This window comes from Ursus arctos, unplaced genomic scaffold (genome assembly GCF_023065955.2).
Source record: "Ursus arctos isolate Adak ecotype North America unplaced genomic scaffold, UrsArc2.0 scaffold_8, whole genome shotgun sequence".
Taxonomy (NCBI): Eukaryota; Metazoa; Chordata; class Mammalia; order Carnivora; family Ursidae; genus Ursus; species Ursus arctos.
In genome coordinates this window covers 16,190,662-16,203,995 of record NW_026623100.1, presented here as the reverse complement: position 1 = coordinate 16,203,995, position 13,334 = coordinate 16,190,662, and the positions used below count along the sequence as shown (strand labels likewise).

The 13,334-nt window shown below is 39.0% G+C and overlaps 1 protein-coding gene across 1 annotated transcript in view; it reads right to left on the bottom strand.

The window, feature by feature from the left end:
- The window catches only part of MSH2 (mutS homolog 2), a 73,065-nt gene that overhangs the window by 24,214 nt on the left and 35,517 nt on the right, over nt 1-13,334 (bottom strand). The window contains exon 8 of the mRNA XM_026486318.4: nt 6,704-6,813. Coding sequence (XP_026342103.1) covers nt 6,704-6,813 — 110 coding nt within the window. The remainder of the gene's footprint in view (nt 1-6,703; nt 6,814-13,334) is intronic.

Genomic DNA, 13,334 nt, shown 5'->3' with positions numbered 1-13,334 from the left:
AGGTTAAAAAAAACCAAAAAATAGGTGGAAAAATATAGATAAGAACTGAAATTAATGAAATAAAAAGCAAAGATACAAACGAGGATTTAAAAAGTCATAAACTGATTCTCTAAAAAAAAAAGACAAACTATGAAAAGGAGGAAATGTTGGGGGAGGCACAAATTATATTAAAAATAAGCAGGTAATATATCTGCAAGTACAGCAGTGTTTTTAAAAAATAATCATCACTATGAACAACCTGAGGCAAGTGGAAAACTCAGAAAGTACGTATTTCTTAAAGAACAGAATATATAAAGAACTCTTATAATTCAACAACAAAAAGACAACCCAATTTTAAAATGAGCAAAGGATCTGAACAGAAATTTCTCCAAAGATACAGGAATAAATGGCCACCAAATATATGACAGCATGCCCAACATCATTAGCCACCAGGGTAATGCAAATCAAAACCATAATGAAAATACCACTTCACATCCACTAGACTGGCTGTTAAGACAAATACCCAAAAAACAAAGAATAGGGGCACCTGGGTGCCTCATCAGTTGGTTACGCAGCGACTCTTGATTTTGGCTCAGGTCATGATCTCTGGGTCCTAGGACTGAGCCCTTCGTTGGGTTCTGCACTCAGCAGGGAGTCTTTTTGAGGATTTCTCTCCCCCCCTTCTGACCGCCACCCCCCACACACACCTGCTCTCTCACTCTCTAAAATAAATAAATCTTAAAAAAAGAAAGAAAGAAGAAGAAGAATTATTAGCAACAATGTGAAGAAACTGGAATCCTCCTATATTGCTGGTGGGAATGTTAAATGGTGCAGACACTTTGAAAAACAATTTAGTGATTCCTCAAAAAGCTAAACATAAAATTACCGTATGACCCAGCAATTCTACTCCTAAATAAATACCTAGAAGAACTGGAAACAGGTACTCAAATACTTGCATATCACTGTTCACAAAAGCCCTAATCATAATAGCCCAGAGTCAGAAAGAACCTAAAGGTCCACCAACAAACAAAAGCAGAAACAGACCCATAAATACAAAGAACAGATAACTGCCAGAAGGGAAGGGGACTCGAGGATAGGCAACATCGGCAGAGGGGCATGGGAGGTACAGGCTTTCAGTTACGGAATTAGTAAGTCTCAGGGATGAAAGGTATAGCTTAGGGAATCTAGTCAATGGTACTGTAGTAGAGTTGTGTGGTGAGCAGAGCATTACCCACTGAGCTGTCCATGTTGTACACCTGAAACTAATGTTAACATAGTGTGTCGGCTATACTTCAATCAAAAAAATAAAAATAAAAAGTAGAAAACAAGGACAACTATAAGCAAAAATGTCAACATGTATTTAGAGATAATTCTAGGTGGAAGAATATGAATACTTCCTTTTGTGATTTTTTTTTCATTTCCAAGAACAAAATTATTGAAGCATTTATAGACTACAGTATCTTTACAGCTTACATATAGTCACACAATGACATAGTTGTATTAGGATCATGCAACTGCGGTTTTAAAAACTATTTCAATTTTTTGCATCCCAGTACTGTCAATAAAGATTATCTAACATTACTACTTTTCCAATAGAGGAAATGTCAATAATAAGTGTACGTGAAAACTAGTATTAAAAGATAAAATGCTCAAAAATAGTATAGAAAGATTTTAAAATTTAATATATCTCACTGAATCACCCAATCTAACTGAATGAAATTATTTTTTGGTGAAAACTCATTGCCTTTTTGAACCTTGTCCTGGGGGCAGTATAGATCTACATTTCTATTTACTTCAGAAACAGAAAATCTTTTCATTAGATTTATGGAAAGCAGACACAAAAACACCTGAAGCATTAGATACAAAGCTAAGACTAGGAAGAAAGACAAATTAAGCCAACCATGCATGTAAATGACTGCTCCCTTCATCACTTAAGCTCCTAAGTGCACAGCTGGAAAACATGAGTAAAGCTTTCAGAAATCATACATGAAATGATTGCTATCCTCTGAGGTTTGTTCAAAGTAGTTCTGAGTCATGTAATTTGAATGCGTAAATTCATTACAAATATCTACAATGACAGTGAAGGGTTGAATTCACTTCATAACCCAAGGTAAGTTTGAAGGCTTATAACAGAATAAAGAAGATATTATATTAGGCCAATTCCCTCGAGAACCCAGAGCAGGTTTTAACGAGGAATGATGTTGATTTAAAAGCGCATCGCACTGTAAAACATGAAAGCCTTTAGTTACAGGGCCGTATCTTAGTAGACATGGCTGGCTGTCTATACCACAGTCATTCCCCTCCTTCCCCCTTCCCAGTAGTTCTCTCTCATTCTGCGTACCTCCCAACAGAGGGATACCCACCCCTAGTTATCTTGGGCCCATCATCACGTTCTATATCCCTGGCCACAATCACTGCTTAAATGGTCCCATCAAGACAACTTGCATGATTCGTCCTTGAAATGTTGCATGAATTGCTACCGGTAGGCAGCCAACCCAGGACCAAAGATGAACCAGCGTTTAGTTGAAATGCAAATCACAAAGATAGAAGAGATCAAGAAATCAGGTCTTTTAGATGGTATCATTGAGCTGCTGGATCAAGCAACTCTCAATTAAAGCTTATCCTATTTCTAGACTTTTTTTTTTTTTAAAGATTTTATTTATTTATTCGACAGAGATAGAGACAGCCAGCGAGAGAGGGAACACAGCAGGGGAGTGGGAGAGGAAGAAGCAGGCTCATAGCAGAGGAGCGTGATGTGGGGCTCGATCCCATAACGCCGGGATCACGCCCTGAGCCGAAGGCAGACGCTTTAACCGCTATGCCACCCAGGCGCCCCCTATTTCTAGACTTCTAATTTCATAAGCCAGGGTGTACTGAGGTTTAAAGTTACGTGCAAAATAAAGAGTCCTAACAGATACTGAGTTTAACCTCAATCAGTCTACTCGGGGGGGGGGGGGGATCCACAACTCATATCTTATTGACACAGTACTTAATGTAGATGAGGGGTCCAGAATATGCCATAGTGGCATAAAAATTATTCCAAGATGAAAGCATCCGAGAATAGACTTTGTTTCTGAACTCTCTTATCTTTCTAAAAGCAGAGCCTCCCCAAAAGAACTCAGTTGTTGTAAATCCCCTCCCAGAGTTTTACAACCAAAGAAGTCAAAATTATCATATATTCTCCAAAGAGCTCATAAATCACTTCTAAAGTCATTTGTTTTCCCCCTAAGTGCCCCTTTTCCATCTCCTATTCCCCAACCAACAGTATATAAGCCCCAAACTCTAACAGCCTCCTTGAGTCCCATTTTTCTGTGAACTCAAATATCTGTCCGTTCTCGTACTAATCTGTTTATCAGTTTAATTAGCAGACTTCCAAACAATGAGAAGAGAACAGAAAAAAAGTTTTGTCTCCCCTACAAAGGTAACTACTTAATGTTCTCCTTTCAGATTAAGAAATCAAGGTCTGTTATAATCTTAAATGACAGCAATGAAATTAGGATAAATGACCTCTTCTTTTCCAGTCCACATCCATATAATTGTACTGCTTGCCTTCCTAAAATCCACCCTTCCCAGACACTCTAACCCCATAGCATCATTCAAATATTAACACTACTATTTTACACAGTAGAGTCTAGTTTGACAGATATGTGTCAAATATTTCAGATCAAAGTAAAAAATCCTAACCCACAATAAGGAAAGCTAATATAATGGAGCTGGAGGAAGCAGACCAGGCTGCCAACATTGTTCATCTGAAGAGGGAAAAATGGTTGCTTTTGCCTCTATACTTTTTTGTATCATTTTGTTTCACTTGTTCTAATAGTGTTACCTTTATAAGTAGACAAACTTCAAATAAAGAAAACACTTTAAAAGTTTACATCCTGGTATTTTGGTACATCATCATTTTGGCTTATTTGCTGCCAGTAGGTATGTATTCCCAAGGGCTGGATCTATGTGCTCAAAATACTGCATGTCAAGAGGGAAGGAAGGCCAGAGGGTGGGGAGGAAGTAAATCAAAAGGCATAATATGAAGCAAAGTATCCAACATTTTATCATCCTGCTTTATCACAGTAGTGGCTAATACCTTATGTACGATGCAAACATGCTTACTGCAGTGACAGCTTTTACTGTCCAAGAGCGGGAGAGGGAGAAGAGAGGTCCTATTAGGCAGGGCCTCCACAGCTACTGGGCAGGGCTGTGACTGTGATGACCCAGATGAAAAGGCAACGGCACGGGGTCTTCAACAGAAGATCTGTACATTGACAAAGGGGCTACAGATTTTAAGAAACTCTTAAACATTCTCAATTTTTTTTTTAAGATTTTATTTATTTATTTGACAGAGAGAGACAGCCAGCGAGAGAGGGAACACAGAAGGGGGAGTGAGAGAGGAAGAAACAGGCTCCCAGCGGAGAAGCCTGATGTGGGGCTCGATCCCAGAACGCCAGGATCACGCCCTGAGCCGAAGGCAGACGCTTAACAACTGTGCCACCCAGGCGCCCCAAACATTCTCAATTTATACACACCAACTTCTGGCCAGATAATGCCCAGTGACTGCCCAAGAGCGCAACACTTGCAGCAGGCTGCAAACTGGTGAAAAGAAATCACATGCCCATTCTCACTTTGAAATATAACTGCATTCCTAATTTATTAGGAGTAATTTATTTATTAGCAAGTAGTTCTCAAAGTGTGGTCCCCAGACAAGCAGCATCATTTGGGTACATGTGAGAAATGCAAATTTTCTAGCCCCACCCCAGACTGAAAGATTCTCATTCTGGGGATGGAGCCCCGCAATCTGTTTCGGCAAGCCCACCAGTTGGTTCTGATACATGATTTCGTCTGAGACCCACAATATTTAAGCATGGCAACTTTTAGAAGAATAAAGTTCACCACAAAGCGCAGAATCAACTGCATCATTTCAGCAAAGCTAAGCCGCGGAGACAATGAAATGCTCTGATTCTTGCCTTCCCCCTCCCTATTTTAGTCAGAGCTTTTATTAACCACCAAGAACTACACCTTTACATACTTTCATTTAAAGAATGTTTATAAGGGCGCCTGGGTGGCCCAGTCAGTTAAGCACCTAACTCTTGGTTTCAGCTCAGGTCACAATCTCAGGGTCCTCAGTGAGGAGTGTGCTTGTCTCTCCCCGGCTCTTCCTCTCAAATAAATAAGCAAATAAAAAGTAAAAAAAACAAATAAAGACCATTTACAAATATCCGACTCTGCCCCATCACAGGTAAGGCCACATCCTCAGCTCCTGGAGGCAGTGGTGGTTTCAGCATCACGTGTCTACGAGCAGTATTTCTGCCCCCCATTGATCTGAAAGTTCTAAAATCCAAAATCATTCTGCTAACAGCAACATTACAGAGGTAACAGTAGCTAAAATGCAAGTTTTCCCAAATGAGGGGTGAACAGTGCAAGTTTTTGGCTGCTTGGGCCTATCCCTGATAAAACAGTACCAGGAAAGTGAAGCATCTATACCTATATCTACATATGCATGGACGTCTAAATCCAAAGAGCACAGAGTAAAGGAGCTTTAACTGTTTTAAACCCCAGTTAACAATCCAGTAAAAAAAATAAATAAATCGACATCCCATAGGGCAAACATTAACTCAAATCCAGTTATTAAGAAGAATGCAAAGAATCTAACAATTAGCAAACCAAACCATTACCGTGATATGAATAATGTGAGATCACATAATCCCTGCATGATCATTTTTTTTTTTTTTTTTTTTTTTTTTTTTTTTTAAAGATTTTATTTATTTATTTGACAGAGATAGAGACAGCCAGCGAGAGAGGGAACACAAGCAGGGGGAGTGGGAGAGGAAGAAGCAGGCTCCCAGGGGAGGAGCCTGACGTGGGGCTCGATCCCAGAACGCCGGGATCACGCCCTGAGCCGAAGGCAGACGCTTAACCGCTGCGCCACCCAGGCGCCCCTGCATGATCATTTTTGACAGAAAATTTAGTGTAGAAAATTTTAAAGATATTTTTAAAGTCACAAAATTGAAAAACACTACGTTCAATGGCTCTATATTAAATTTGTTCTATAAACGAACTTTTGACAGTAAATTTTACCATTTCATAAATTTTGCTTTCAAATTCATTTTCATACAAGGGTATTTTCAACTATTTCAGAAACTATTCCCACTTTATATTTATACATAAATTACTGCTTAACACTGTTAAAAACCTGAGGCTATAGATTGCTTACACCCTAAATGTTCTTACCAATTAACAAGAAATTTGGAACTAAACAGTATTTAGAGTATGGTTAACTTTTTAGTTATATCAACAACTATTTAGGACAAACACACATATTCTAACCTCTTCCCCTAAAGACTTTCCTACATGGAAAATAAACAAAGGAGAATTGCCTTCTCTTATGTTCCATATTTACCTTTATCTTCTCCTCTTTTCCAGGACTACAATTTTCCTTCTCTCTTGAAATTATAACAAAATTCAGGTTGCGTATGTGAAATCTCTTACTTGTGAGATTTCCTTTAACCAGGCCAGTTATGCCCAACATTCATTTCCTGTTAATCTTTCATCCACTAAAACAATTGTTATTAAAACAACAACAACAAACTTGCCCCATCACTTAATCTTACATCCACTGTCTCAAAGGTGCCTCACAAAAATACCAAAATTAAATACTAAAAAAAAATCTGAGGTTTTCTGACATGCATTTCAAAAATACTTCGCTGCTTGAATTCAAGAGTAGATTACATACCTGATCCATATCTAAAGTTGTTTCTATCATTTCCTGAAATTTGGAGAAATCAGAACGAAGATCAATAAGAGGAGTGACAAAAACTGCCAACAATAAACTCTGGTGTTTTCCTAAAAGAAAGCAAAAAATAATAAAATAAAATGGTCCTATTTTGAAAAATACAAGACCACACATCATACTCATCTGAGATAACAAACAGCATATGATCCAAAAAGCACAAATAGCGCAGATCTCCAAAGTTACTATTTACTCCCATATTTTAATTCAAATGCGTTTAGTATTTATTTTATAGAAAGGGAGATCATCTGGCACTCAAAGCTTCCTAATAAAACACTGTCTCCCCTGCCTGTAATCTCCTTCAAAAAGAGCACTAGAGATGCAGAAACATGAAATTAATTACAACTAAATGAATTGTATTTCTTGGCAGATTTAATAAGCCAAAGTCAACGTCACTAAAATTAAATGCCTCTAACTTACCTTATATCCCTAATTTCCATTAATAATACAGTGCTCCAATTAACAGCGGTGAAATCAAGCCAGCATCTACACTGGCACTTCACCTGATGCTATATAAGAGCACATGCTGGGGAATTCTAGGAGAAGGAGTAAGTGAAGGAGCTACAGTGTGAAAGGCGTGAGTGCAGACCTGGGTGCCAACCCCAGCTCTGCGACCTGCTGGCTCTGTGATCTGGAGCATGTTGCTCTGAGCCCCTTTCCCTGGCAACAGGAGTAATGACAACAGCTACCCAGAAGAGGAATAAATGAGGTAACTCTACATAACACTTAATACAATATGCCTGACACTTAACAGGAGCTCAGCTACAGTTACCATGCACTGCTACAGGTTACACTGCAAGGATTTTTTTTTCCTGATATCCAATAAATTCTTTTACAAGAATTCTGCAAGTGCTCTCTAGCCTACTGCATTTTGCTCCAAAGCAATAGTTTCTAAACTTTTCTAGAAGTAGCACTAGCTCTTAATTGAGAAAACGATGAAAAGCTACTATGAAGTCAGCAAAATTATTGTAAGAATTCATGTTTTATTAATCACAACAGCATCTACACATATTTAGAAAATAGTACATATGTGTGAAACATTATTTAGACAGTCTATAAACAACACTTTGCCCACATAATGTCTGTTGGACTTCAACGCCTGGTTCTTTATTCTGAATTAGCTAGCTGATACCGCTACTGGTAAATAAGGGAATGATGGAAGCAAGGCGCAGAGGTGGCACTGGTTCACAAATGATCTTTTCCTAGCCCATTAATGTTTTGAAGCGATCAAGGGCAAGCTTTCACACAATTAAAAGTAAACTTAGCAATATATGAAGACCTCGGAGTAGTTGGCCTAATGGCCACCGTACTTATCACTACACTAAGGTAAAAAGAAAAGCAGAGTATAGATGAAAAGTACAAAAACATTTGGTGTTCAAAAGAATTCTTTTTTTATCTAAATTCTCTATCCTGGTTCAGATATTTAACTTTCATGAAACTGAGCTTTATTAGAAGCAAACAGCCTGTATACGGCATCTCAAAGGAAGAAAAAGAACCCTAGACTTTAAGGCTGCATGCAGAGTCACCTGATGCTCGTGCTGGGTACAAATGCAATGGACATGCACGCAGGCTACTGTTTTATTAAAGTTCGCTAATGCTTTTGCTACTAATCATTTCAAGATTTTTCCATCTTGAATTCTTTCCCCTACCTGTAATTTGTACTGAGCCCCAGCTGTCGATTTCTAACTGGGCTTTTTTCCCCCAAAATGGTTATGGTTTTTTAAATGAAAAATAATAGCTTTAGAGGCGCCTGCGTGGCTCAGTCATTAAGCGTCTGCCTTCGGTTCAGGTCATGATCCCAGGGTCCTAGGATCGACCCCCTCATCGGGCTCCCTGCTCAACAGGAAGCCTGCTTCTCCCTCTCCCACTCCCCCTGCTTGTGTTCCCTCTCTCGCTGTCTCTCTCTCTGTCAAATAAATAAAATCTTAAAAAAAAAAATAGCTTTACTGAGATATAACTCACATACCAAACAACTCACCATTTTAAAGTGTACAATCCAATGGTTTTTAGTTTATTGACAGATTTGTGTGACAACCACCACAATCCATTTTCGAACACTGTCACTGCTCCCAAAGAAAAAGGGAACCCTACACCCATTAGCAGTAACTAACCATTACCCTCCAACCTTCTGCCACTCCTCCAAGTCCAGGCAACCTCTAACCCACCTTCTGCATTATAGATTTGCCTATTCTGCATATTTCACATAAATGGATCATATGATACTGTGACTGCCTTTTTTCACTTAGCATAATGTTTTCAAGGTTCATCCATGCGGCACCATGCATCAGTACTCCATTCCCTTTAATTGATGAATATATTATATAGATAGAGCCCGTTATATTTATCCATTCAGCAAGTGACGGACACCAATTGGGTTTTTAAACGAAGTCCATTTTTCACTAGTTATCACAGCCTAGAAAGCCCTACACAATCTATTCCAGGGTCTTAATACAAGGACTACAGACCCTTAAATTCAAAGTACTATGTAAACACAGAAAAGAAACAAATCCCACTTCCATTTTCTCTAACCGCTAATTACCAGATATATTTTCATATCATATTACAGCTTTGGAGATGATTTTAAGTATCATTTAAACTCATTATTAGTTCAAAACTTAAGACCTTAGCAGAACCTCAGATCATGTCATTTAATGCATTAATAAAAAGATTTCTTTATCAAGTTTGTTTTATATTTTGATAAGTGTGCTTCAATATAATCGGCTTCTTCTGCAAGTCTGTATTATTTTATGCATTTCAAAACACTATTCTGGGGGCGCCTGGGTGGCACAGCAGTTAAGCGTCTGCCTTCGGCTCAGGGCGTGATCCCAGTGTTACGGGATCGAGCCCCACGTCAGGCTCCTCCGCTATGAGCCTGCTTCTTTCTCTCCCACTCCCCCTGCTTGTGTTCCCTCTCTCGCTGGCTGTCTCTCTGTCAAATAAATAAATAAAATCTTAAAAAAAAAAAAAAAAAACTATTCTGAAGAGGGATTAATAGGCTTTATTTAGGGTCCACAGCACAAAAAAAGAGTTAAAAACCTCAAATAGGTCTTACCTCTCTGGCTTCTCCTCCTAACATGGCCCTTATTCTCTATCTCTGTGCTGGCCCACTCTAGCCTTCCCTCGCTCCCTCAACAAGTCAAGCCTTAGGCACTTGCACTAGCTGGTCCCACTAGCCTCCCCCCAGATCTTAAACAGCTGGCTCCTTCTCATCATTCAACTTGTGGAACTCAGACAGCAATTCCAGAGAGACCACCCTCGACCAACAGATCGAGTGTCTCCCTGGCTCCAGCCAAGTCACTCCATCATATCAATATATTATACTTCCTTTACTGTATTTATTACTACTTGAAATTCTTGCTCACTGATTTGTTTATTGTCTGTCTCCCTCTATCCTTCCACTATTGATGACCCTCCATAAGAAGAGGGACATTACCTGTCACAAGTACCATCGTACCTCCTAGAACAATGCCAAACAAATGAACTATCTGTTGAATGAATGACTTATTGAAGGAAGGAATCAAGGGACTGGTGAAGCAATCAACTAATGGTCATTAGTTCTGATACACACAACACTCATCTAGCAAGCATACCAAAGATGACACAAGGAAAATATCGTTAGCTTCTTAAGTGCATCAAAGTATGAAATGTCCAAGTAATCAAATCATTCAATAATTTGTAGGAACTCCAATTCACTACCAACCATTAAAAGATTTATCATAACTTCTTGAAGCTGCTGACAGCATACACAAAAATTAACTTGAAATGGACTGAAGACCTACCTGTGAAACATGAAACCATAAAACTCCTAGAAGAAATCATAGGCTGTAATTTTTTTGACATTGGCTAAAGCAATTTTAAACTAGATATGTCTCGTAAGGCAAGGGAAACAAAAGCAAAAGCCAACTGGGACTAAATAAAAAGCTTTTGCAGTGAAGGAAACCAGCAACAAAACAAAATGGCAACCTACTGAATGGGAGAAGATAACTGCAAATGATATACCCATTAAGGGGTTAATATCCAAAATATGTAAGAACTTAAACTTATCCAAAAAAACAAAAAATCCAATTAAAAATGGGCAGAGGACCTGAATAGACATTTTCCCAAAGAAGACATACAAATGGTCGACAGACGCATGAAAAGACGCTCAATAACATTAATCATCAAGGAAATGCAAATCAAAACCACAATGAAATATCACCTTACACCCATCGAATGGCTAGAATAAATAAGACCAGAAATAACAAATGCTGGTGAGGATGTGGAGAAAAAGGAACCTTTACGCACTGTTGGTGGGAAAGTAAACTACTGCAGCCACCGTGGAAAACAGTATGGAGGCTCCTCAAAGAATTAAAAACAGAAATACTATACGATCCAGTAATTCCACTACTGGGTATTTTTACCCAAAGAAAACAAAACGCTAATTTGAAAAGATACATGCACCCCTATGTTTACTGCATTATTTACAATAGCCAAGATACGGAAGCAACCTAAGTGTCCACTGACAGATGAATGAATAAAGAAGATGTGGTACACACACTGGATTATCAGTCATTAAAAAAAAGGATGAGATCCTACCATTTGTGACAACATGGATGTATCAAGAGGGTATTATGCTAAGTGAAATAAGTCAGACTGAGAAAAGCAAATATATGATTTCACTTATATATGGAAAGAATAAACAAGCAAAAAGCAGAAACAGGCCCATAAATACAAAGAACAAACTGATGGTTGCCAGAGGGGTGGGGAGCAGGGAGATGGATAAAATGAGTGAAGGGGAGTAGGAGGAGATATAGGTGTCCAGCTACGGAATTAATAAGTCACAAGGTGAAAGGTACAGCACAGAGAATCTAGTCAATGATACTGTAATAGTGTTCAGCGTGACAGATGGTAGCTGTATTTGTGGTGAGCACAGCGTAACATATACAGTTGCTGAATTACTATGTTGTACACCTGAAACTCATAAATCATTGTGTGTCAACAAAATTTTTTTTAAGTTAAAAAAAAAGAAAACAACTACAAGACTGTCTAAGTTAAATGAGCAAGTAACACTAAAATCTAAACAAACTACAGTATAGTTCTGGACAGCGGACAGAAGTGCCTCCTTACAATGCCCTCCATGGCCTCAGAGCCAAAGCCTGGCACTAGCCAGAAGTCTGCTACATCAGACTGCTCAAATAGTCCACGACTGAGAAAATCAACCTGAGGTCTAAATTAATTATAAAGTTGGCATTAACATTTTATTCTATTAAATATTTTGGTAAATGGTAAAAGACACGAGTTGCAATTAACAAAGATTTAAACAATTTATTCTATGCCTACGTTTCCTTGACTAATTTTACATAAATTCTTTGTATTATTTCAATCTCAAAGCTTTTTTTTTTTTTTTTTTTAAGATTTTATTTATTTATTCGACAGAGATAGAGGCAGCCAGCGAGAGAAGGAACACAAGCAGGGGGAGTGGGAGAGGAAGAAGCAGGCTCATAGCGGAGGAGCCTGATGTGGGGCTCAATCCCACAACGCCGGGATCACGCCCTGAGCCGAAGGCAGACGCTTAACCGCTGTGCCACCCAGGCGCCCCTCAATCTGAAAGTTTTATTAAGCACAATTAAACTTTACCTGACCCCTTTAATGTATTTATGAAATGTATTTAAAAGTCCAGGTAAGTGAAAAAATGAGGGTAAGATACTGCTCATGAAAGTATTCACACAAATATGAGGCTCGATCCAATAAATTCCCAAATTAAGCAGAAGGAGAAGTGCAGGTGAATCATGGCAAAATGGCTAAGTAATTAAATCACTCTGAATGATGACCTTGGGCACAAGGCCATCTCTGCTCTTCCTTCCCTGACGGCAGCCACTCTGAGGTATGGGCCCCCTTTCCCCAGCTTCCTTCACTCATCCTCTCTCGTCTGTTTCTCCAGCCACCTCATTCCTTTTCGTTAACCACAGCCACCTGTCTCGGTTCCCCCGTTTGGAAGCAACACTTTCTCTGACACCACTCCTCATTTTCCTTTATTAGTACTGTCATTTTGACAAGATAGTACTTTTCTTTCCTACCATGACTTTTTCTTCTAATTCCACTGATTATTTGAGTATCATTTTACACTTGTGCTAGTAGTCCCTAGGAGATAATAGAAAACATATTCATCTCTGCCTCCCGTGTCTGGCACAGAGCTCCTATAAACCCTTGTCATTTCCTAAGTGCTAAGAGCACTAGGAGCGTCTCTTGCTCTAAAAGGGCGATTCTAGAGGTGCCTGCCTGGCTATGTCAGTAAAGCATGCAACTCTTGATCACAGGGTGTGAATTTGGGCCCCACGCTGGGGTAGAGTTTACCTAAAATAAAATAAAAGGGTGACTTCGAGAATTATTAGCTCCACCCCTTCATCCTCCAGAGACAGGAGAGGGGCTAGAAATGGAGTTAATAACTGATCATGCCTACTTGAGGAAGCGTCTATAAAATCCTATTAACAGGGGGTTCAGAGAAGTTCCAAGTTAAGTAAACAAAACCCAAATCAAGGACAGAAGCTCCTGCCCCTCCCAGACCTGGTCTTATGTGTCTCTTCATCTGGCTGTT